The sequence below is a fragment of the Danio rerio genome, chromosome 1 (genome assembly GCF_049306965.1).
Source record: "Danio rerio strain Tuebingen ecotype United States chromosome 1, GRCz12tu, whole genome shotgun sequence".
Lineage (NCBI taxonomy): Eukaryota > Metazoa > Chordata > Actinopteri > Cypriniformes > Danionidae > Danio > Danio rerio.
In genome coordinates this window covers 54,007,501-54,033,217 of record NC_133176.1, presented here as the reverse complement: position 1 = coordinate 54,033,217, position 25,717 = coordinate 54,007,501, and the positions used below count along the sequence as shown (strand labels likewise).

Sequence of the window (25,717 nt, the reverse complement as noted above, 5' to 3'; positions counted from 1 at the left end):
AATCCAGCCCAAACAAATTGTTTACAACCATTTAAAATATTTTCGTAAATTCAAGGAATCATCTTTGAATAATTTTTTTCAGTGTAATTTTCAGAGTTGAAGTTCAGTTTAGTGTGGTTTAATTTTCACTGCGGACAGTCCAAACACTGATGAGCAAATCCATCAATGCCCAGCTCCACAAGTCCCAAACCAAGCAAGCCAGTGGCGAGGAACAAACTTCACCAATTGATGAAAATGAAAGAAAAAATTAACTATACAAAAAATAACTCCATAAGAAAAACTATACTGTGCTCAAAAATTTACTTGCTTTCAACTAAATACTTCTTTAAAGTACCTGCAGCGCCCTTTAGTTTGATTTTCTAGAGCGGATTACTGATGTTTTGGCATCCCTGGGCATGATAAGATGCGTAGATTGAAATATTTATATCCATAATAAAACTCAAATCTCATCAGCCATATAATCTTGTTAGCTGTCACCTCTTTAATCACGTAAACAGTTGATGACGAGAAGATCATCTGATGAATTGTTTACTGTTGATTGCCCATGATTGGAGAGATTTCAGCCGGTGTTTTTCTGGGACAAACATCATGTGAAGGCTGCAAATCTTTTAAAAAGCCTGTTGATCTAAGTCAACTGACTTCCACCTTTCAAGTATTTTTGCCATAATTTAAGCAAGTAGGCATTGTATATAAAGACAAAAGTACTCAAGAGGGCTAATAACCTTTTTTCCAATTTCTGTTTAACACATTTCTAAACATTTATTTTTAATTTTAATAACTTTTTTTAATCTTTGCTGTGATGACAGTAAATAATGTTTGACAATATATTTTTTTTAAGACACTAGTATTCAGCTTAAAGTGACATTTAAAGGCGTAACCAGGTTAATTAGGCAAGTTAAAAAATTAGGCAGGCTATAGTTTAATGATGGTTTCTTTTGCAGACAAACTAAAAAAAAAACTGCTAAAAATATTGCCTTATTTTGACCTTAAAATGGTTTAAAAAAAAAAGATTTTATTCTAGCCTAAATAAAAAAACAAGACTTTCTCTAGAATAAAATTATAGAATATTATAGGAAATACTGTGAAAAGTTCCTTGCTCTGTGAAAATAATTTGGGGAAATATTTAAAAAAAGACTTCAACTATACATCGGGTTCACAAGCGCGCTGTAAAAAACATCCAGCCTACACATGAACTGATGTTTAGTTTTGATGAGTGTGTATTTGTGCAATGCGAGACATTATGTGTTGAATCCCTTACAGAAGACATTAATGAAGTGCCAAAGTCCTCACATACAGGATGTCTGGACAGTCTGTTTCCCATTCCATTGCTTATCTTCCCTATTGGTAATAAACATCATCTCATTGGCAGGATGGCATTTTACACAGCCTTGTGCACAACCCTAAACAGCACAAAGTCCTTTCCCCAAGTTTGGACTGATGGAGTATCAGCAGTGTTGCAATTTTATGCACTTATGTTTCACATCATCAAAATCAGATCGCCATAAATAGCACGTCTGCAATGGCACAAGTGCGTTACAGATCGAGCTGCTTTAGCATGAGTAAGCCATGTGTGGCGTAATATTAGTAAACTGGGACATTTATCACACTGACAGTAATGCGGGACATGTACACTAAAGAATTCGGCAAAAAATAGATACTGCAGTGTGCTTTTAAAACGATCGGATATCTTGAAATGTTCAGCTTTAAGTGCACTTGTGCTGGCTTGCTTTAAAATGAGAATGTCAGCTGGGTTGTTTGTTTAACTATAATAGAAACAGTAATAGTTTTTATTTCCAAAACATTCTAGCAAAACAACAGCCCATTCTACTATGTCAATGATACCCTCAGGTACTGATTATGTGCTGTCTTCAGTGTTCAATGCTACCAATGTGAGTTTGAATACCATTATATGTGATATTTATTGCTATACTACTGAAAGCAGCAGCAGATAGTTCACCACAAATCTTGAAAATAAAATAACTAGCAAACAGTTTGAAAACGAAACTGTGACTACTTTCATAGTATTTGTTTTTCCTACTATGGAAGTCAATGGTTCTTTAACCTTTACGAGTTTCTGTCTTCTGTTCTGGTGCAAGCTAGTTATTGCATCCATTGACCTCTATACTAGTAGAAAAAAATTGCAACGAAAATCAATGGGTATTTTTTTAAATTTCATTCTTTTGTGTTCAATAGGAAAAATAAACTCAAACAGGTTTTGACAGGTTAGGTAGTGAAGGGTGAGAAAATGATTTTTGGATGGACCATCTCTTTAAGCAAGGCTGTTCATTCATTTTTAAGAGCGACTTAAGCATCAAAATGAAACAACAGTATGGTGGCCGAGAGAGCTTAACGTGGTGCAATATAAGAACACATGCAACTACATAAAACATTAGCAATTTAACAGCACACGTGTTGCAAATCCTCACAACGCAAACAAATTGATAAAACGTGCTACATTTTCCCACCACAAAAACAACTGAACGCGCTGCATTTTCTCACAACACTTGCAAACAGAACGGAACACAACAAAATGTTTCAAAGGAACGCTAAAACGTGACTGACTGGATATTTAGGTTATTTAGGCTAATCAGGATGTTAAAATAATGATGTTCGAGTTGTGAAAATTTAGCGTGTTTTATTGATTTGTTTGCGTTGTGGAAAAATGCAGCACAATTTATTCATTTGTTTGTATTGTGAAAGAATGCAGCACATTTCATTTATTTGTTTGTGTTGTGAGAAAATGCAGCGCGTTTTATTCGTTTCTTTGCATTGTGAGAAAAAGCAGCACGATTTATTCATTTGAATGAAATGCGCTGAATTTTCTCACAATGCAAACATTTGTTTGGGTTGTGCGAAGGTAGCACGTTTTATTCCTTTGTTTGCATTGTGAGAAACTACAGTGCATTTTGTTTGCGTTGTGAGAAACTGCAGTGCGTTTTACTTGTTTGCGTTTTGAGAAAATGCAGCGTGTTTTGTTTGTTTGCGTTGTTAGAAATTGCAGCGAGTTTTATTTGTTTGCGTTGTGAGAAACTGCAGTGCGTTTTATTCCTTTGTTTGCGTTGTGATAAAATGCAGCACGTTTTATTCCTTTGTTTGCGTTGTGAGAAAATTCAGTGCATTTCATTCATTTGTTAGGGTTGTGAGAATGCAGCACATTTTATTCCTTTGTTTGGGTTGTTAGAAACTGCAGTGCATTTTATTTGTTTGCGTTGTGAGAAAATGTATCGTGTTTTATTCCTTTGTTTGCGTTGTGAGAAAATGCAGCGTGTTTTATTAATTTGTTTGCGTTGTGAGAAAATGCAGCGTGTTTTATTAATTTGTTTGCGTTGTGAGAAAATGCAGTGTGTTTTATTAATTTGTTTGCGTTGTGACGATTTGCAACGTGTGCTGTCAAACAGATCTTTTCTTAATTTGCTGGGGTTATTTTGTAATTGCATGTCTTTTCTTAAATTGCAGCATGTTTAGCCACCTACAACAAGTAAAGTCGGTAACATCCCATGTTGAAAGTTGAAACGATCCAGTTCATATAAACTATACATACAAAATTATCTGTAATGTCTTCTTGAAAAAAACAAAGGGCATCAAAGCTAATTTCACTTCAACATTTTAACAAATGGCAGGCAATAAATTAAAAAAAATCAGATTTTTTTTTTTCAATCTTTGTAGTTAGGCCAATTCCCCTCTCTGCTCCAAAAATAGCCCCCGTCCCACGCCCCAAAGCCGGAAGTGTGTGTTTGTGCGAGTGACCGACTGCATGTTTGTCCAGATTAGATCTGTCTGCACCTCTCGCAAAGCCCTCCAGCCTGATTGTTCATCATCGAAACCGAAAGAAGGCTTTGAGGAATGCTGAAGTGAACATATTGGGAAAGCATGTCTTCCTGTAATCAGCCTGCGTGCTCTGCGTGCTCTGCATGTTCTCTCTCTCTTTCTGATACTGGGACACACAGCTGCGCAGACAGAAAAGGAGGGGTGGAGAGAAAAAAAAACATGAAATTAACCACACCCACTCTAAAAAAAAACATGGGAGGGGCTGAGAAGCGCAGAGATCCAATCAGCATTCAGGGGCTTGTCCTGCAATCCCGCCTCCTGCTTCCTCCCAGCCTGTAATAGATGGGGGCAGGCGCAAGCAGGAGTATTGCTCAACTTAAGAAGCGCACTGCCCCCACACTGGTGTAGTAGGTGTTTATCCTTCGCTCTTTTCTCTGCTAGACGCCTGCCATGAAGATCCAGGAGGCTCTTAGTGGCGCAGAGCCGTGTGACGATGTCCCTCGGTTGGACCTGTCTACTCTGACAGACGACAATAATTGGGCAGGTCAGTAGCTTTTTTTTTGTTATTGTTGGTCTCTCACTTTGTTGCTATGTGTGTTTGTGCGTGTGTGTCTGCACATGGGCGGCAGCTGCAAGTCTGCCCACATTGTGTCCTCATGCAGTGGATCTTATTAAGTCACTTAAGCGAGATTAGAAGCAGTCTGCAGCCTGTTTTCCTCCTGGGTGTTGTGTTAAGGCTTATTTTGCATTGCAACAGCGTGCTACTGACGCATTATTTTTTTTTCCGTTCGTGGTTGATGTAAATATTGAGGTTGGAGCTACAGCTTGAAGCTTCTTCAAAGCCCTGCGATGTCCTTTGAGAATTGTGACTTGCATGCCTTTTGGGATTTTATCGAGTTGCTCTGGATTCATCTGCGGTTCTTGCAGTTGCAGTTTTTTTTTTTCATCTTCCCACACTTCCTCTTTGCCAATATTTCTTTGTTTGTAAACATTAAAAAGACTGTTGAATGCTATAGTTTTTACTGTTATGAATATAGAATATACCACTTTTTATTCATTATATTATTTGAAATAAAATAAATTAATAAAATAATACAATTATTATAATAAAATAATGTTTTTAAACTAAAGAAATGCTAAACTGTAAAAAATGTGGGGTTCCACAAAATCGATTTGTGTTGGGACATTAAGTTAGCTTAGTTTATTTACAATTTTAAGCGGATTGAACATAAAACAGTTAAGTTGTCCCAAAGAAACCGCAGGAATTGTGTTGCTTCAGCTCATTTAAATTAGTAGTTTGAACAAACAGCAAACTAAATGTTTTTATTATATTTTATTAGTGATTTGTTTTCCAAGTTTAACAAAATATTTTGTACAAACAAGGTTGTATTGTTCCACAACAACCCTTGCTGCCGAAATGAATTTACAAACAAGTTAAAATCAAATAAAATAAAACTTCAACATAGAAAAAAGAATAAAGCAAACTAAATGTTGCGAGTGAATAAATATAGTTATATTCCATATTTATAAATTAATCATTAAATAAAAAGAATCTACAATATTCAAACGTTGCTTATTTATAAAAGCTATTTAGTGCCATATTTAGCTATATAGTGCCATATATACACAGTGAATAAACGCTATATTCTGATTACATTATCTTTTGACTTTATTCAAAGTAAGCAAATTATTTAAGATTAAATCTAAATACAATAGAACAGCACTTTTTATTCATAATATACAATAATGAATGTAAATATACCGCTTTTGTTTATTTATATCGTTTTCAACGTTAATATTTGACTATATAAGGCCATGTTCTATGGAAGCAATCTCTGAAATCTAAATGAGCTGCATCACAGTAAAACGGTTGATCTGTATTGGAGATAAGTTCACAATTTTCAGCATTAGTTGCTTTAATTTGTTTTGGGTAGAGAGCAACCCTAGCAACAAGCAGACGTTAGGCTCTACAAGTGGACAACAGTATAGCCATAGCAACTGAACAGTGAAACACTAGGAGGTTTGAATCCAGAATTCTGGAGCTGTTGCTATGTGCAAGTCACGTCTGAGTCTTTAAACTTGTCACAATAGTCTACCTTCCTGTTTCCTCCGCTGTTCCTGCAGCATGTGCCAGTTGTAGACTAGCACAAACATGCGCCAACACACCCCTTTTTGCCATGACCTTGGAAATGTTTTGATGTATGTATGCTCGATTTCTTCGTTTGAGATGCACCCTAGGCAGTGAAGTGAACGTAGCATATGCAGCTGCCCCGCTGACAGGCCTGCCATGTTGATTCACACTTACCCTTTACTTTAATATAGTGGTTAATGTTGTTGTCAGAGTCTTGGCAGAATCTGTATGCTGTATGGTGTACTTGTTTTATGGCACCCTCTAGTGAGAGCTTCAAGTAGCTGCTTACATAATGGCAGATCTCGCTTGACAGCTAAGCTGGGATGGTCAAACCATCGCCCTGTGGTTTTCTAAGGTCTTCATAGAGACATTCCTATGGGTGAAACATGAGATCATACGCACTCCTGGAGACTTGTATGTGGGCAGAAAGGTTCTCGAAAAGTCTCTGCATGTTCCTTTAAAGGCTTTGACAAATGTGAATTAGATATAATTAAAGGCTATTTTCAGTGTGAATTTTAACTAAGACTTAAATGCCTCGTGTAATTACCATAATTAAAAAGAAAAGAGTTTTGGCACTGTATCTGTTGTGAAAATGATTTACAATTAAAGTGAGTAGATTTGGGGTGAATTTTCCAAATTTAATGCTGTGTATCCTAGTAATTTAATGTGTTTATGCTAAATACATAATAATAATAATAATAATAACAACAATGAAAAAGTTATTTCGAAAAGATCTGAGATCATTAGATTGTGCATGATCCTAGAATTTATGTGTGTTATGCTGAGAGGGACAATCTAATAACCGATAACATGATGAAAATGAGCAGTTTTTATTGTGAAAGCCGCATTTAAATGAATAAACAGATTACTTTTGCGGCAGTAATAGTCCTGTAGTGCATATTACCTAGTTGTGTGCCACAAATTTTAGCAATAAAGTTAGGTATTGTTTGATAAACAAAAATGTTTAAATGGATACAATTTAGGGTTATTTTCAGGGAATTTTAACTAAAACCTAAATGCTTTGTGTAATTAATTTAAAAACAAAAACAATTACGGCACTGTCTCTGTTGTGAAAATGATTTACAATTAAAGGGAGTAGATTTGGGGTGGATTGTTCCAAATTTTATGCTGTGTATCTAATTAAGTTAATGCTTTAGGCTAAGAACATAGTAATAACAATGGAATAGTTATTTTGGAAAGATCTTAAATCATTAGATTGTGCATGATCCTAGAAATGATGTGTGTTATGCTAAGAGGAACAATCTAATAACTGATTACATGATGAAAATGAGCAAGTTTTATTATGAAGCCACATTCAAATGAATAAACATCAGTTTTGGGTAGTGTAGTGCATATTACCTAAATGTATGCCACAGATAATAGCAGTAAAGTGAGGTAATGTTCGATTAACAACAACATTTTGAAAATCAAGACATTTTTTTTCAAATCAGTAGTTGTGATAATTTGAGAAGTGCATTTTACAAAAACACTGTAAAAAGTTTAATCACAAACAAATTTGTTTGTTAATTTAACTTATTTTAATACGTTTATCCGGTTTCAACTAAACATTTTAGGTTATACAAATTATAGCTTAATATTTTAGTCAATTTGATTGATGCATGTTTATATCAGTTATATCATTTAGCATTGATAATGTGCAATGTGTGCATCCGCAATTTTCAAGATATGCAATGTTGAGTCTGAATTATAGTTGAGCAGAAGCTACAGATTTGTATTTAATCTCTGTATTTGTACGAAATTTATGATTTATCCAAAAAAAAGAATCTTACTTAAAATGTTTGTCTTGCTTCTAGTCAAAATATCTACATTTCCAAGTGAAACCCAGATTATTTCACTTACCCCACTGGCAGATAATTTACCTTGTTTTAGGGAAAATCTTTTACTTGTCTTCTGACGAGTCAAAACAAAACAATGTATTTATTTGTTTTAAGAATTTTTTTTTGATATTTGGACTGGAAACAAGATAAAAAATAAGAAAAGCTTTTTTCTATTGTGGTTATTTAATTTCTGCACCAGAATACTGTTAAGACTTCCCCCAAAAATGATCAAATAGTGTTATTCATCCATCTTGGAAAACGGCATTTATATTGCAATATTTGAAATCGCAGAAAAATAAAACATCGCAACATCAGATTTTTCCAATATCGTTAAGCCCTAGTTGAAATGACAAAAAAAAAAAAGTTTTAGAAGCACCTGATCACTGTTACCCTGATGAAGGCAGTTGTTTGCCGAAACATGTAGGCGCACTTTTACAGAACAGCCATGAGTAAAGGCTTTGTAATATTTTTCCACATTTTTGGAGTGCCTTGGACTGATTTTTGCTGCTTATTCTAATGAATCCCTACCCAAAGAGCACAGACACATTATTAAAGCTACCCCTGGGCACTTTTTGCCTCATTTTGACATTCATTTGAATCAACTTAAAAAATGTTCTCAGCAAGATTTTTTTCATACAGATATCTAGCTAGCAATATGTTTCTTATGCTAAATGGAACAACTTAATCACAGGCAAAGAAGAGAAAGATCTTTTTTTAAGACCAAATGTATTATGAAGAGAAAAACTAAATCAAATACTTTGTGCATTTCATTTATATTTTACATATCGTAGCAATTATCCTTATTATGATAAGTGGAAAAATTGCAGCTGAACAAGTTAAACAAGCTAAAAATGTTTTGTTAACGTCTTTAAAAGCGCATGGTTGCAGTAAAGGAGCTCACGCGACTGTAAAATACAGTGGCACTAAAAACAAGCTGTTGCTCATGGGAGCGGTCAAATAAGAGTTCAGGACAGTATGTAACATTGAGCTGCCAGACCTTTGTCCCACTGGCGCTGGTGCCAAAACACATTGCGGTGATCGACTGCGGTGCCAAGAAGCAGCGGTTTGCCCATATGTTTGTCAGCCACCGTCTTAAATATCACTCCCTGCTTTTCTGCCTGCCTTGAGTAAAGTAGCATTTCCTTGGGCTGTCATTACAACTACCTCTCTTTCCTTTTGTCTTTCAGATTCGTGTTTCTTTAGCGCCTCTTTCCTTGATTTCAAAAACCTTTTAAAGTCAATTGGCAATGATGGTAAGAGGGCTGAGATTTGCTTTTGTTAACATTTTGAGCCCATCTCTCACGGGTGACCTTTAAACGCTGCATGGAAAAACCCATTAAACACCCCCAAACTGGCATGCATAGCCACCTAGCATCTAACAACCTGCTGCTTTAAGGACAGGAGCTGTGATGTGTGGTTTTATTTATGCCCGCAATGGCCTACTAAGATTTTTGTGAGTCTTTGAGCGAAAGGCCATCTTGTACCACATGCTTGGTTGTATTATGCCGGTTCAACAAAATGGCTTCAAATGCACTGCCATGAGTGAGAGAGAGCTCCACCTGACCTATTAGCTCCTCAAGCATGGCTGTAGCGAGCACATGACAGGACTCAAAAAAGCCCAAAGAAAACCTGTAGGAATTTGGGCTCTAGCGGATTGATGCACAGCATGTTGAGCTGTTTGTTTTGGTTTATGAATGTGCATGTGTTAATGTTCTTTGCAATAACAATAGCATGCATCACTATTGTTACTGCTAGAATTAAACATTGATAATGATGAAATAGTTTTTTTAAATGTGCACAGCAACACCAGCAATAAAATGAATGAAAATGTATTACAACACTTTAGCAAATGTTTACCAAGCAGTCCAGCAGTGTGTTGGCATATCCCATAATGATATGTTGTTTTCGAGTTTAGATGGTACATCAATAAAAAAGTTAGTGCATTCCAAACACGTATTGTTTTATTACTTGTCCTAATGAGCTCTGCCTTATGCAAACACTCTGGGGGGTTTAGATTCACTTTAGCGCTATAAATATGTTGATATCAACTGTATAACAGATAAAATCGAGAGTGAGCCTCTAAGCACGCCAGTTTCGCAGGTCAGCTGCATGATTGAATTGCCATTCTGACCTTACTTTACGGTCATGGCATCTGCGTAGTAAATAAACAAAGCATTCGGGAATTATGTGCTCATTATGGTAAATTAAGAAAATGTAGTGCATAATGAATGCTCTTTGGAACATTTTGTCAAGTACGCTTGTACTAAAAAAGTACATGTGTATTGTTTATTAAAAGAGAGTCACCCAATAAATTCATCATTTACTCATCCTCTGGTTGTTCCAAATCTTAATGAGTTTTTTTTTTTCTTGAACCCAAAAGAATCTATTTTGCAAAATGGAAACAATTAGCCGTTGACATCCATAGTAAGGCTGCACAATGTTGAAACAATCTGACATTGCAATATGTATATATATTGCGATATGACTACAACTTCACCAGATCTTTTTGGAAAGAAACCAATCATTTAGATTAATTGGGGTGATTTTGTAAGAGTATAAATGATGTATAAAAAATAAACAAATTACAAAAATGACAAGCAAATTATTAATTATTTTGCTTGTAATGTGTGTATTATACATTATTTTTGTAATTAGTTTTTTTATATATACTTTTTTATAACAGAGCAATAAAAAAACTCAAATAAACAGTGTTTTCTGGAGACTCAAACAGTATTCAGGTACAGAAATTGCAATGACTCCAAACATCAAGTATAATGTGCTAATCAACTATAATCCTAACTCCAAAATTGTCAAAATATACTATATTTTAAAAATGTTATAATAGGCCTACTAGAATTAAAATACACTTTACCTAAAATGTATTAGTTAATTTTAGGTTTTTTTTTTTGTAGATAACTGGCCAACAAAATATTCATTAAACTAAAGATACAAAAGTATACCAAATGAAGTTTGTTACAAAAAAAAAATTGTGGTCAAATTTGTTTCCTGTTGCTATTTTGGGTTTTTCATCTATTGTTAGAATCCAAAGTAATTCAAAATTTCACATTGTGAGTCGTTCTTTTAAAGAGATTGTTGCGGTTGTTGTAGCTACTAAATCATTTTGACCAGAGAAGAAAATGAACTGATTCAGATTTAAAATGATGCGTCCGAAAATGTGCGATAGGCTACTATAAAAGGTATGATTTCAACACAGTTTTGCAACTTTAAAAGGGTTTCTATAGACTGTGAAATTAAAATAGTCTTTTGTTGCACAAACATAAGCATTTCAGTGACTATTCCACATGCACCATTATGTACTGTAGACAAACTGTTAATGACGATACTAATGTTTACAAAAAACAATGGCACTGCCAGTATTTTGGAGCCACAGTATCACGATACTACCTTAGTATCGATAAACCGTGCAATTCTAATTGCATATACTTCAATATGACTATTGCAGACACATTACGATATCGATGCTAAAACGATATATTGTGCAGCTCTAATCCATAGTAGGAAAAACAAATGGAGGTCAATGGCTATGGTTTCCAAGATACCTTGTTTTATGTTAACCATAAAATATAAATTCAAACATGTTTGGAACAAATAAATAGTAATTAATGACAGAATTTTCTTTCTTGGGTGAGCTTTATTTTAACGAAAGTGATGGTGTAGATCTGCTGAGCACACATATTTGTAGTTGTTTTGGCTGTACAAGTTGACCTCAGGATTCCCGATATAGCAACAAGTTTAAAAGCTTATCAACCTAGCTTAAATGTAATGTTTACTCAAACATTAAGCAGTCAATGTTTATCAACAAAGACTAAACCAACCTGATGGATGCCCTGAGTGACTTCCCTATATTTTAACACGCATGTTTTCCATGTTGACAGAACCAGTGCCTGCCTACTCGTCGTGGCAAAGGGAGAGTATGGACCGTGATGAAGCTCGTCTTTCACCTCACGCTGGTGGCAAACTGATCCGCCAGCTCCTGGAGGAAGACAGCGACCCAATGGTATCACCACGATTTTACGGTTATGGGGATGGTCATCAGTATCTCGATGACACAGAGGTTCCTCCATCTCCACCCAACGCCCACTCTTTTGTCAGGTAAAACAACAATCCCTCGTGAGGTCTATGAAATACAATGTACTTTAAAAGAGTATAATTAATCATGCTCCCCATGCAGTAGGCGAAGAAGTTCATCGTTGGGCTCGTGCGAAGATGAACGGGAAGAACTCACCTCAGCCCAGCTTTCAAAGCGAATCCATGTACTCAAGAAAAAGATCCGGAGATATGAGGAAAAGTTTGAGGAGGAACGCAAATACAGAGTGAGTAACTAAATCTATACTGTGACAACTAAACTACGATCTTTACACTTATAAATCGATTCGTTATAATGAAGTAGTCTTAAGAAAACATTCTTAGTATTCACCTTACTCTGCAATGCCGAAGGAAGTATTTCATGTTCTTATGTCTTTTATGGAAATGACTAGGAATAACAAATAGCAGTGAACGGTTAAACTACTTGTTCTATAAATGAGTGTGTTTCTGACTATACATGAAAATAAAAAAAATCAATGGGGTCAGGGCTCAACAATAAGGACTGCCCAAAGACCTAGGGCCAGCATAAGAGACGCTCAGGGCAATTAGCCCATCCTAACTAGCCCATCGATTGAACCAGTGCTGCCTTGCCACAAGTCTAATTTGCCTGCGACTGTTTCTCAAAAAAGTCATAAACACCATTTTATTTTTCGATTTTTCGTATCTGATTGGATGTTGTGAGCTTTTATTTTTTTACCGTAACCTGGTAACAACCTGTACAGCAAAAAGATTGACAGCATGGTCAAATGAAGAGACTAATAGAGCATGTCTGTTTCTATTGTCTTGAAGCAGACATCTACAATATGAAAAAAAAAAAAAAAAAAAGTGATGTTTTGCACAGTTTGCCCTAAGTTTGGCAAGTCAGCCACCTTTTGTTTTGCATTAAAATACCTGCATATTTTCCATACTGCTCTTTTCTGATTGCATAACATTTTGAATTTTGCTCATTCTATATTTATAAAAAAAAAATTAAATATGTAATTTCTAGATTCACAGACATTATTTTTGACACAATATTTAAAATATGTGGCCAAGAAATATCCACACATTCGGGCCAGTAGAAAAAACTCCTTACTGTGTGTTCACAACATAGGCGGTGAGAGCGTCTAAGGTCGCTCTGGCTGCCCTGGCGACAACGCTGTCTGCCTTCAGCTCCGCCGGCGAGAGCGTCAAAATTCGCTACATTGATCTCGTATTTAAAGGGGCCATTGCGCATTTATTATTAAATTCATTTAACTATGGAAGATCAAGTTGCATGTGGTTTTGCTCTACTTAAGCAGCAATACTATTTTGCATTGTCGCATGAGATTCCTGCTTTAAAGAAAAAAAAATATTTATAACATCAATGCATATCAGTAACTCGCTAGTAACTTTTTTTTAAATGTATGTTTCTGTAAGAAAACATTGCAAATAATTGGAAATCTGACGACTGCAATAATCAAATCCTTGGGAACAACTGTGGTCAGGAACCAAAGTTCACAGTGACTGTGTTCTCTGGACTCCTCTCAAGCGGTGGACTTCTACATTCCGATTTCTTGCCGGCGAATCGCGTCATATAGCTCATTACCATATAGCTGACAGGATTTCAACTCTGCTCGATGCCCACAACGGCGAAGACATGCCGCGCTGCTCCTTGCTGCTTATCGCCGCTGGCCCCCAATAAAAATGAAAAACTTTCGGCTTCTTTGACGCTCTTGCCGCTTTCGGTCTGAACATACAGTTAGCGTTGAACCCTGGAGGTGAATGAGACTGGAAGACTTGAACCATTAAGTTTCCAATAGTTGTGGCCACCCTTACATGAAAGAACAATGTCAATACACTAAAATGACCAGTGCAAAAAGAATAGTTTTATTTGTAACAAAAACGCTAAGTCTATTGTTATCTCAACAGCCTTCACATGGCGATAAAGCCGGCAATCCAGAAGTTCTACGGTGGATGAATGAACTAACCAGGCTACGTAAAGACTTGAAAGGTATGAATGAAATGCCCCAACAAGGGAAACAATTACCATTACGAAAGTGATTTGTATCACATAATCCATGCTAATCCAACATTCATGATATTTAGTTTGAACAAAATGTCTCGGGAGTAATTTCCCGCTAGCCTTTGTGGTTTGGGTCTACTAGGAAAACATCTAATCTGCTCTACTCATGACTTGCAAAGTTCTTATAAACAAGTGCCACCATGTTCTGGCTTCACATCACAGATCACAAGTTGCTAAAGTCAGAAGAGGATTTGACGCCCATCCCCCGCCAACGCAGCAACACGCTTCCCAAGAGCTTTGGATCTCAGCTGGAGAAAAAAACCCCGGAGACCAAAGCCCCCAAACCCCCTGTGGAGAGCACATTGGAGACGGTCACAAACAAACTGCAGGAGAAGCGGAAAGAGGCTGGCAGACCAGAAGACATTAAGGTGTGTTTTCGAGTTCTCCCCTCGTCTTTTGATGCATTTTTTTGTTATATTGCAAGAATCTTTAAAAATTCCATCCTGTCTTTTTCTTTAGGACATGACCCGTGAGCAAATAGGAGCAGAAAAAGTGGCTATTCAGAAAGCTCTTCTATACTACGAGAGTATCCACGGAAGACCCGTAAGTATGCAAATAAGTAAATTCACTTCATGGAGGCCTAGAAATGATTAACTACACAGGCTGAGGTATTTCTGCCATTCTTTCTAGATCACGAAGAACGAGAGGCAGGTCATGAAGCCTCTATACGACCGATACAGACTAGTCAAACAGATCCTCTGCAGAGCGTCTGCCATTCCAGTCATTGTAAGTTCTGGTTTCCTCCATTATTGTTCTCGCCTTCCCCTCTCTCAGGTGCCGTTTACACTAGTGCGTTTCCCTTGTAAAACTATGTTTAAAATGAAAATAATTCTCAATCTAAACAGAGTTTACTGCATTTCAGAAAAACTATCTCTGTCCACACTATCCAGCCTAAAACGCATGATACATGACTATTCATACTCACTGAGAGGAGCTTGACAATCAGAGCATGCTATGGAATACAGTGGTCCCTCACTATAACTTGGTTCACCTTTCGGGGCCTCACAGTTTCGCTGATTTTTTTGTGTGCAATTTGACTTTTTTATTTTTAAAGCGCGTTGTGTACTGCATCCTTTTTAGAACGTAACTCCCATGATAAACAATGGACCACTGTATTCCAGGAGACAAATCGGAGAGCGATTGTGTACAGCAGTGCTTAAATTTTCAAAAGTTGGCTTTCAATCCGTCAATACTGAAACATGACACCAACACTTCCAAAACACCCACATTCATGGGCCGAAAGATGCTGGTGTAGTGTGGAAGCTAGGCGTAACTTTATTAAAACTTAACCATTTTAAAATGAAAACGCATTAGCAAATGACACCACAGTTTCTAGAGAAATTGCTCAAGTAGGAGTTACATGCAGATGGTATAAAAGAGTGTCCAAATCCTGCCCCTGGAGGGCCACTATCCTTGAGTAGTATCCTTAAGTTTTGCTATAGTCCTATTTAAAAAAAATTAAATAAAATTCAGAGAAGTATGTTGGGTCAGACTGAGCTAAACTCAACAGGAACTGGCCCTTAGAAGCAGGATAGAACACCTCGAACGAACAACTCCAGTTCTGGTGTTCACAACCTACATTTAGATCCATCTCTGATGTTGTATTACAAGATGGGTAACATCATTATTCTGCAGCCTAAAATATATTACTTTGTCCAGCAAGGGAAACTTTGGTTAGTTGTAAAAAGCATCAATAAAAAATAATTCATATTCATGCATACATGCTAGGCATACTAGAGACTAGTTAGCATAGCAAAATTCTAACATCTTGAGTCTTTTAAAGCCATTCAAGTCTAAATTGGGTGTTACGTGTGAACTGTGGGGTTTTACTGCCCAGGTAGAACATTCCAAATCGGTCACTTGTAAGGTTCCATAAAAGTAATGTTGCTGCCCATGTAGGCAGTTGGCAGTGAGACAGGTTTTGGAATAAAGCTAATACTTATCCAAACCACACTAGCAAATATGCATAAGCTACAGTTGTCGTTTTAAAGGCTAGCTAGCTGCCATTTCTGCTTTATTCTAGGACTAAACCGTTTGGATAAATCTCCACAGTATTAGCAGAGGAAATAGCATTAGCAGTAGCACAATATAAGCATTTAGCTGCAGTATTGATGCAGTGACAGCGCAGGGGCTTGTTAGTGCAACTAAGCCAGTCTTTAGCAAGAGCTCAAGAGTGGCTCACTCAGGTCATATCCTGTAGCTGGATATTTGCAACAGTATTCCTTATAATACCTAATTCTCTAACACACGTAGCCTTAAAAGTCCTCCAAAGCATAAAACAGCCACCCTGGTCATATTCCCACACCACAGGAAGTGTTTTGCCCTCTTAATATAGCATGATATGCATATGAAATACAAGAATAAAAACATCCTAAATGCAGGAAAATATGACATTTGTGGCTTATGCAACACAAAAGTGGATGCTATTATGTAACACTCTAAAGTCTGATTTGCAGTTGTGTTATCTTTTAGCTTTAACCACCATTTTATAAATATAACCATGTCTATTTTATCGTTTCCGCCAATTTTAAACCAATTTGATGAACCCCCTAAAAATGACATCTTCAGATTTTAAGGTTTATTTAATTTGGACCTTATTAGTGAAATGAGTACTGCCCTGAGTGGTCTGATGTGACCGTAGTTTACCAGGTTATAATGTCACTATTAACACCCACCACAGGGTTCGCCTTCCAGCAAGCGCAGAAGCCCCCTGCTGCAGCCCATTATCGAGGGTGTACCAGCTCTGTTCTTCAGCGACACCAAGGTGAAGAGCCATTACCGCTCAACCAACCAGTGATTCGGCTGCCCACCTCCTTCCCCACCTCACTAGTTTCCTCATTAACCCAATCATGAATCCGTAACTGCATGGGCAAGTAATTGGGAGTGCTGTGAGATTCGACTCCTGCTGATTCCATTGCCGTTTGATCACATCCCTGTTGGGTTTTTAGCTCCAGGGATGGCGACTCATATATAATGCAGTGCACTAGTTCTCCAACTAGAATGAATGTGATTTACTGCACTCCTAGCACACAGATGCTTTTCATTTGTACTAACCCTAGTCACTACAGAGGCTTGTTGCACAATGATTGTCACTGAGATCTCCCTTGATAATCAATGTTAGATCCTGCTTTGTCATGCTAGTGTAAACCCTCACGGTTAAGCTGCAATTGAACTAACCAGCGCCATCTGCTCTTTTCCAGGAGGAGGAGGATGGCTCGGATGATGATGACACCCGGACGCAGTTCACAGTCACGGTTAAGCCAGAGCTGAGCATGCTAGGACTTCTCGACCAGCTGGATGAGGACGCAGACGGTTTCATCTCACCTGTTGATGAACTATCCCCTTCCAAGAACACCACAGACATGAGACTGTCCAACTTGCATGCTGCTACGATGTAAGTTTTAGGTTGAGTTGAAACGTGTTTTAGGGCACGGCCATTGACTTTAAAAAAATTACGTTTGTTGTTTGTTCAAACTACTTATTTAAAACGAGTTGAAGCAGCACAATTCTTAAGGGATTTTTGGGGACACCTTGATTGTTTTTTGTTTAATATACTTATATTTGTAAAAACTAATTCGTTAACTTAATTTTTTTCCATGTCCCCCAAGACCCCAACAGAAATTGATTGTGTGGAATCCAGCATTTTTTTAATAGTGTACTAGATAATATTTGTAGTTTGAGATCTATTTTGTGGTTAATGAAAGTTCCGGAACAATTTGAAATAAAGTAGGCAAAGGTCAGCTCTGTATGGCCAGATAAACATGGACTTCCCGAAAGAATTGTAAATCCAAGCAGATAGCAGCAGCCATTAGTAAAAGAGATTTAATCAAGTTTATTTTATTTTTGGGGGTAAAATGCAGCTTTAGAAAAATACATTTTTATTTAATAAACTAATACAGATTTACAAATATTTACATTTTCAAATGTAGAACAGAATACATTGTTGGTCAGTGCATTGTTGTTGTTAAAAGTGGTATTATGTTTGTAAGACATGGTCACCTTTGCTAACAATTGCAATTCAATGAATTCCCATGACCTATAAACTCTACTGTGTTAAAGTGTTTCACAAAACTGGAATTTCCAACTTCTATAAGAAGTTCTATATTCAATACCATATTTGATATGATACCATGGAGGAACAAATTCTACAACATTTAGAGTATACAAATCCAGTACAACAAACCATTCAATGTCTTGCATTCACAGGACAGACCCCTAAGTTTTTTACGATCGCTGAATCTAACAAAAATTTTTACGATCATGCAAAATTTTTCATTTAAACAAAATAAATCAAAATAATTATTTACAATCTCATAAAAACGAAAATTCTAAACTATACAGTTAAATTGGATTTGTTTGCAATTAATTGCTTTACATGACATATAGACGTCGCATATGGAGAGCACCATGATGTAATTGAGTGTGTCTTGAAAAATCACATCTCATCTGCTCCCTCACAGTCATTAAATTACATGGAAGTGCGGGGAAATGGTTTTTCAGCCTATGCAGTGAGCAGACGCTGATGAAGCGTGAGTGATTTACATGTAAAGTCAATGCAAAGATGCAATTAGACATCTTGTAGTGCAAATTGAGTGGATAACACAGCACGAATTCGCTTCAGACTGCAAAAGAAAGTGTGAGCAAACATCTAACAAGCGGAGAAGTGGACGGCTGCTGAATGTGACAGAATTATTTTTGCTTTACATGTATGGTTTGGAGCCATTGATGTGCTTAAAATCGATAAATGATTTCGCTTAACTATTTCCCTGCCACTGACGAGAGAAAACGTTTCTCTGCCATTAACGAGTTTTACAGCGTTTACGAGAATTTAGGTTCATTACAGTAGTGGATCCTTAATGCATTTCCTGAGTGAGGTACATGTAAGATGCTCCAGGGAGTGAAATCTGATAAAGATAAAGTAAGATCATGAATAAAAATAAGAGTTATACAACCTCCCTTTGGCTTAATCTCTACTGATTTAGATCTTGTATTAAAGAACTTTATTTTATGATTGCACACCTAACATAGTAGGCTACCTAATATGGTAAATAATATCGAGCAAAATTGTCAGCAAATTTCTGGAAATTACCACCACAAAATCAGTCATTTTTAATCGCAAAATTAAAACTAGGGGGTCTGACAAGAGAGTAAAGCCAGTATCGCTACTTACCAAAAGCAAGATTTTATCGTTTTAAAAATGTCAGTATGGATATTTAGCAGTATATCGATATATTTTGACAACACTACTGTGTAAATGCCTTTACAGACATTGTACTTTGTTTATATGAATAATTCAGATAGTGGAGCTTCAAAGTCAAATATACAAATGCCTATACGTAAACTTTACATTTAAAAAAAACTAATTGTTCAGTGATATTTACCAACTATTGAATCTATTCAATGCAAAAATATTGCACTGTCACTGCGGTTGATTGAAAGAAACCTAAAACTCTCCACTCCCTCTTAACCAAACATACAGGCAGGAACTGGTAGAGGAACTCCAGGAAGCACGTGAAGAAAAGAAAAGAATCCGCAAAAACCTTCGTGAATTCGAGGATCAGTTCTTCAAACAGAATGGCAGGTAAGCAAACTTCCTCAAAACAATTTTCAGAGTTGTACAAGACTACTTTTAGATGCATTGTAAAGATTTACGTGTCTACAGAAAGAGAGAGAAAAAAATCTTACTGAACGTTCTGTTTCCATAGAAACGTGCAAAAGGAAGATCGCTCGCCCTTGGCTGGGGAATACAACGAATACAAGCATATCAAAGCCAAGCTAAGGCTGTTGGAAGTGCTTATCAGTAAACAAGACTCCTCCAAGTTCATCTAGTGCTCAGCTGGGATTTGCTCTACTAGCCAACCAAGGACCATCCAATGCCATCCAAAGCAATACAGTGTGTACAAAAGACATGTTCCGCTTTGTTATTGCCCCATTACAAGAACAGTCGACTTTGGAAGAAGCCAAGACATGCCTGGTTCACCAATAACAGATGTACAAGTGCTGCAAAAAGAACTGTGGGTTTCAGAACACAATCAGATTACCTGTGTGAATCGTCCCTGTTCATTTTGAAGCCCAGAAGAAAGCTTTTATGTTGTATAATACGACGGCTCGTGTTGATTTTAGATCATTCTTTTCTATATTAACAATGCTGTAATATAGAAGCACGTTTGTTTTGCGCAATCAGGCATAAGCTTTGAAGAACACCCAAGTTATTGCATCTTAAATAATTGTCTATGTATATACTTAGAGATGAAGAGAGTTTATCATTATAGGAATTTTGTTTTCTTCGCTTTCGATTAATTGAAGGTAACTGATTTGTGGAAGGAAGCCTCTCTGTATATTACTCATTATTTACTGGTGCCATAATTCATGCAAATGGATTTATTTTGAAAATATGAATACTTGCATCGATTGTATTTATCAAATTCTTAACCCTCATCTTAAGCTGTAATTTTTAAGACCATTGACTAAGCTAGAAGTCAGTAACTTTATGAAAGACAAAAAAAAAAAAAGAGTGCAAATGAACAACCAAAAGAAAACTGGGGGGAAAAAATTGTGTAGAAACGCACAAACAAAGGTACTATAAACCAGCTTTTGTCGTTTTGTTTCTTTTGTAGTATACTTTTTGCACTAAATAGTCTCCAGCATATAACTGGTCATCACATGCTGTTTTGACAGTGATGTGGGTGGATTAGATTCCCACAAAACATCTCTATTGTTAGCATGCAATAGAAAGCAAACCTATGGGGCCTCATTGTGTGTTTGTGTGAACGCAGATGCAAACCCAGTGAGCACGTCACCCCCTTCTCTTATTCTCCAGATTGGAAAATGGTAGCGTGACCTTTGTTTTTACTGAACGTGTCAAGACCGATGGATAAAGATGAATACTGTGTGTACATTTTAGTACATGATTGTATTTGTATTTTGTACATATGATATAAAAACCAAACTATTTTTTCTGAACACACTGGTGTCGGGTATTCATTTCAAAGTCTCTTGAGTTCAAGAAAAAGCCATGACTTGCGTAATGATATTTCATCTGAGGTGAATTCATTTTATTGTTCTGGAAAACAAAATAGATAAAACAATATACTCCATTTGAAAGCTATAAAAGTAAATATACTTTACTAAAATAACAATGCATCAGTAGCCACTAAGAAGCCCTTGTTCGCATACATTGACAGAAAGTAATAAGCTGGATAGAAACACTTCTTTATATGACCTTCCATCATATACAAACAAATACATCTCATGCAGCTTGATGCAGAACGCCACAGCAAACACGTCACCGTGGTCCCAAATATTCCCGTATCACCCACTTTGGACTTGAAGACACTCTTAGCCATTTTAACTGCAAACCCAGCAATGCGAGTAGAAAACAAAATCCAGTTTACATCATATGTCTGTCCTCTGAAATAGAGGGATTAAATCGAAAAAAGCGGCAATGTTTTAACCGGGGAAAACAACACAGCTGTTAGTATATTCACATTTGCTGGAGTAAAATCCCAGAACTAGTACACACACTTCAACCAGTAGTTATTGCTGGATCGCGTTCCTTAATGAAATCCCATTTTTTTCCCTAAGAGAAACATCTTTCCCCAAATAACAATACCAATGAAATATTTCAGAAAAGCAGCTTCGGGCGTTCACCCTGGGCATGACATGCGCATGTCAATCATAAAAGATATTTCATGGTAATAACTTGCTACTGTACATACAGTGAAAAGAAAACCGTTGGAAATAATTTGGTAGGCGCGAAAATGCATAACTTTAACGTCGGTCGGAGCACTGACTGAATGAGTAAAGCGCGAAAATCAGTATTAAAATATAGAGGTAAAGTTGGTTTAATAGTCAGACATTCAGACTTTCCCCTTAATAATATAATTCCTTTAAAGTATTATTTGCAAACTCCAAACAGTGAAATCATATTAGCAGCCAATGACTATCAAAGTACAACATTGTTCACAGTCAAATAAACAGTGTTGATGTTGTTTTCAAGTCATATTTGCATGCTAATTCCGATCGAATATTCAAAGTAACATGGTAAATAATATAGACTTCTAAATGAACGAATGTGTGAATATAAAACCAACTTTACCTCTATTATAAAATTATGTATCGTGTCCGAAAGTGTCTGTTGGTGTTATGTGCTGCTGATGGGGATGTTATTTCTACCGTTTTCATTAAAAAAAAACTAACGTCCAATTTGAAGTGTTGTGAATGGCTTTCTGATTGAAGAAATAGTTCACGCTTAAATGAAAACTGTGATTGATTTACTTACCCTCAGGCCAACCAAGACGCCTAGGTTACTTTCTTTCCTCAGACACGATTTTAGGTGAACTCGTTGCCCTTGGTAAATCATAAAGTCCACAGGTGCTGTCACTTTGAGAGTCAAACACGCTTTCACAAGCCACCTCAAACGAATACACGTCGCTCCTTATGATATACTGACGTCTTTTGTAAAGGAAACATCGAGATTTCCAAAGAAATACATAACTTCATACTACTTTACTTCGTGTAATCTATCGCCTCAGGTGAACGAGGTCTCTCACATGACGCATGCGCAATGGCGCCAGTTCAGAATGCCATCGCGCATGGATTATTAGACGTCTTAAACACAGGCCAATCGTTTTATATCATACCACCTCAAAGAATTCATTCATTTTCTTTTCAGCTTAGTCCCTTTATTAATCTAAGGTCGCCACAGCGGAATGAACCGCTAACTTATCCAACAAATGTTTTACGCAGCGGATGCCCTTTCAGCTGCAACCCCTCACTGGTAAAACACCTTAAAGCAATATGGATTTATTTGTAGTCAATTAACTATTTTTTTTCTTACTTTAAAAATGACAGCACCCATGTTTATTTCCGCTAAAGAAAATCAGCTTAGATTGCCTGAGAGTAAATATTCATATTAAACTACTCTGTATATCATAGGTCTCAAACTGGATTCATGGAGGGCCGCAGCTCGACATGGTTTTGCTCCAACCTTAATCAAACACAGCTGATCCAACTAATCAAGGTGTTCATTAGAGACTATTAAGCAGGTGTGAGTTGGAGGTAGTTGGAGCCAAACTGTGCAGAGCTGCAGGCCTCTAGAAATTGAGTTTAAGACCATTGCTGTTAATTATGCATTTAACATTTAATAACAAGGTTTTGTAAAGGTGTTTTAACCAGAAAATTCATTCCAAATCCGTGTAAACCAACATGACCAAATAACTTAAGACTATAGAGCAACCTATTGGTCTTTAAATCTGATTCAAAAACAATTACACTTATACAAAATATATAACGAAAGTCAAATATCTTAATTTATTTGCCAACTACTCATTCCTAATATTATAATTATTTTTTTTCATTTAAAAAATATAATTTTTTTAACCAAAAAAAAGAAGAGGGAAAAAAAAGGGAAAAAATTGTGCACGTCTCAAGATGCGACCAAACAAGCAAGTCAGAGTCAGTCAGTAAAAAATAAGAAAATAATAGATTTTACTCGTATGAGAATCGAGATGTGCTCGTTTGTGGTAAAACAAATGCGAGAGCAGCGTTCGTTTCCATTTCTCCACGGGTTTAAAGTGCAGTTTCAGCATATAGAAAGCCCCCTCCGTAGTTCTTGTTTAGACCAGACTGAAGCCCTCGTACTGCTCCACGGCCTGTGTGAGGCGCTGCCGCAGGGTCTCTTTGGTCTGGTAGCAGGGCATGTCCAGCATATTATAACAGGTGTGAGCCACTGGAAGGTAGTGCTCTTCTGCAGCCGTGGACTGGATGACAATGCGCAAACTGGCCATGCCGTGGATGGGGATGCGGTCACTGCCTGTCAAGAACACTGCGGGACAACAAAAACAATTCTTTGGTCGGGATTCAAAAGGCGCTGTCACATTTATGACATTTCAGCAACTTGATGCATGATTTCTGAACAACCAAAATAGAGAAATCGATTCTGCGATTTACAAAATGCATCGCTATTCTCTCCTGGATCAATTCTGAGTTTAGTATTAAACAGAAAATGGCACTACAGGCTAGTTTTGAAAAGCAGACGTCACTCGAGGCTAGTTTTGAACAATAGATGGCTCTCTAGGCTAGTTTTTAACAACAGATGGCGTGGTAGGCTAGTTTTTTTAAACGCCAGATGGATCTCTAGTCTTGTTTTAAATGGCAGACTGTGCTCTAAAATAGTTTTGAAAAGCAGATGACGCTCTAGGCTTGTTTTGATAGCAGATGTCACTCTAGGCTAGTTTTAAACAGCAGATGATGCTCTAGGCTAATTTTGAACAGCAGATGGTGTTCTAGGCTAGTTTTTTAACAGCAGATGGTGAGATGGTGCTCTAGGCTAGTTTATAGCAGCAGATGGTGCTCTAGGCTAATTTTGAAAAACAAATGGTGCTCTAGGCTACTTTATAACAGCAGGTGATGCTCTAGGCTAATTTTGACCAGCAGATATTGCTCTAGGCTAAAGTTGAACAGAATACAGCTCTTTAGCATAGATTTAAACAACAGATGGCACTTTAGGCTAGTTTTGAACAGCAGATGGAGCTCTAGGCTAGTTTGAACTACAGATGGTGCCCTAGGCTAGGTGTGAACCGCAGATGGCGCTGTAGGCTAGTTTTTAATAGCAGGTGGTGCTCTAGTCTAATTTTTAACAGCAGAGGGTGCTGTATGCTAGTTTTGAATTGCAGATGTCGCTCTAGGCTAGTGTTGAACAGAATCCAGCTCTCTAAGATAGTTTTGAACAGCAGCCCGCGCTCTAGGCTAGTTTTGAACTGCAGATGGCGCTCTAGGCTAGTCTAAATAGCAGATGACGCTGTAGGCTAGTTTTTAACAACAGATGGCTCTCTAGGCTAGTTTTGAATGGGAAACTGCACTCTAAAATAGTTGTGAAAAGCAGACAGCGCTCTAGGCTAGTTTTGAACAGCAGATGGGGCTGTAGGCTAGTTTTTTAACACCAGATGGCACTCTAGGCTAGTTTTTAACACTAGACAGCCCTCTAGGCTAGTCTTGAACAGCAGATGGAGTGCCAGGCTAGTTTTTAACACTAGGCGTTCCTCTAGGCTAGTTTTGAATGGCAAACTGCACTCTCAAATAGTTGTGAAAAGCAGACTGCGATCAAGGCTAGTTTTGATCAGCAGATGGTGCTTCTGGCTCATTTTTAAAAGCATATGGTGCTCTAGGCTAGTTTTTAACAGTAGACGGCTCTCTTTAAGCTAGTTTTTAATAGCAGGTGATGCTCTAGGCTAGTTTTTAAAAGCAGACTTCACTTTAGGCTAGTTTTTAACAGCAGATGGGGCTCTAGGCTGGCTTTGAACAGGAGATGGCACTCTAGGCTAATTTTGAATTGCAGACATCTCTTGAGGCTAGTTTTTAACAGCAGACGGCTCTCTATAGGCTAGTTTTTAAAAGCAGGTGATGCTCTATGCTAAATTTGAACTGCAGACAGCACTCTAGGCTAGTTTTCAACTGCATACAGCGCTCTAGGTTAGTTTTGAACAGCAGATGGAGCTCTAGGCAAATTTTTAACAGCAGACAGCACTCTAGGCTAGTTATTAACAGCAAATGGCACACTAGGCTAGTTTTTAAACAGCAGCTAGTGCTCTAGGCTAGATTTTAACCATATCAACACTTGTAATACACGTAAACCTTCACTAACTTTATTAGTGATAACTTCAGGTCAAAGTGGTGTATGTAGGGAATTGACCATTAGCAAAGTATGGTTGTTTGTAAAGCATATAGCGCCATCTGCTGTTTAAAATTAAGCTCATTTTGAAAAATAACTGCAGAATTGATGCAGAATCAATTTCTCAAAATATTTTTCAGCACAGTGTAAGATAAAAC

General features: G+C 37.1%; 3 protein-coding genes across 25 annotated transcripts in view; 1 reads left to right on the top strand and 2 right to left on the bottom strand.

The window, feature by feature from the left end:
- The window catches only part of fam13a (family with sequence similarity 13 member A), a 96,750-nt gene extending 75,899 nt beyond the window's left edge, over positions 1 to 20,851 (top strand). For 6 of the 22 annotated variants that reach the window (XM_068221728.2, XM_017356507.4, XM_073954748.1 and 3 more), the window contains 12 exons: positions 4,210 to 4,312; positions 8,925 to 8,990; positions 11,634 to 11,850; positions 11,930 to 12,071; positions 13,735 to 13,816; positions 14,051 to 14,256; positions 14,348 to 14,431; positions 14,519 to 14,614; positions 16,569 to 16,652; positions 17,089 to 17,282; positions 19,368 to 19,469; positions 19,594 to 20,851. In XM_068221728.2, the coding sequence (XP_068077829.1) occupies positions 4,210 to 4,312; positions 8,925 to 8,990; positions 11,634 to 11,850; positions 11,930 to 12,071; positions 13,735 to 13,816; positions 14,051 to 14,256; positions 14,348 to 14,431; positions 14,519 to 14,614; positions 16,569 to 16,652; positions 17,089 to 17,282; positions 19,368 to 19,469; positions 19,594 to 19,717 (1,500 nt within the window). In that variant the 3' untranslated portion in view covers positions 19,718 to 20,851. The remainder of the gene's footprint in view (positions 1 to 4,209; positions 4,313 to 8,924; positions 8,991 to 11,633; positions 11,851 to 11,929; positions 12,072 to 13,734; positions 13,817 to 14,050; positions 14,257 to 14,347; positions 14,432 to 14,518; positions 14,615 to 16,568; positions 16,653 to 17,088; positions 17,283 to 19,367; positions 19,470 to 19,593) is intronic. The other 16 variants (XM_073954778.1, XM_068221730.2, XM_073954776.1 and 13 more) reach the window with 3 other exon arrangements.
- otx2a (orthodenticle homeobox 2a) overlaps positions 1 to 22,475 on the bottom strand; it is a 238,883-nt gene extending 216,408 nt beyond the window's left edge. The window contains exon 1 of the mRNA XM_073908412.1: positions 22,170 to 22,475. The gene's annotated coding sequence lies outside the window, so the exon portion shown is untranslated. The remainder of the gene's footprint in view (positions 1 to 22,169) is intronic.
- herc3 (HECT and RLD domain containing E3 ubiquitin protein ligase 3) overlaps positions 21,845 to 25,717 on the bottom strand; it is a 53,430-nt gene continuing 49,557 nt past the window's right edge. The window contains exon 21 of one of the 2 annotated variants that reach the window (XM_073912670.1): positions 21,845 to 23,714. In XM_073912670.1, the coding sequence (XP_073768771.1) occupies positions 23,506 to 23,714 (209 nt within the window). In that variant the 3' untranslated portion in view covers positions 21,845 to 23,505. The remainder of the gene's footprint in view (positions 23,715 to 25,717) is intronic. The other variant, NM_001145624.1, reaches the window with a different exon arrangement.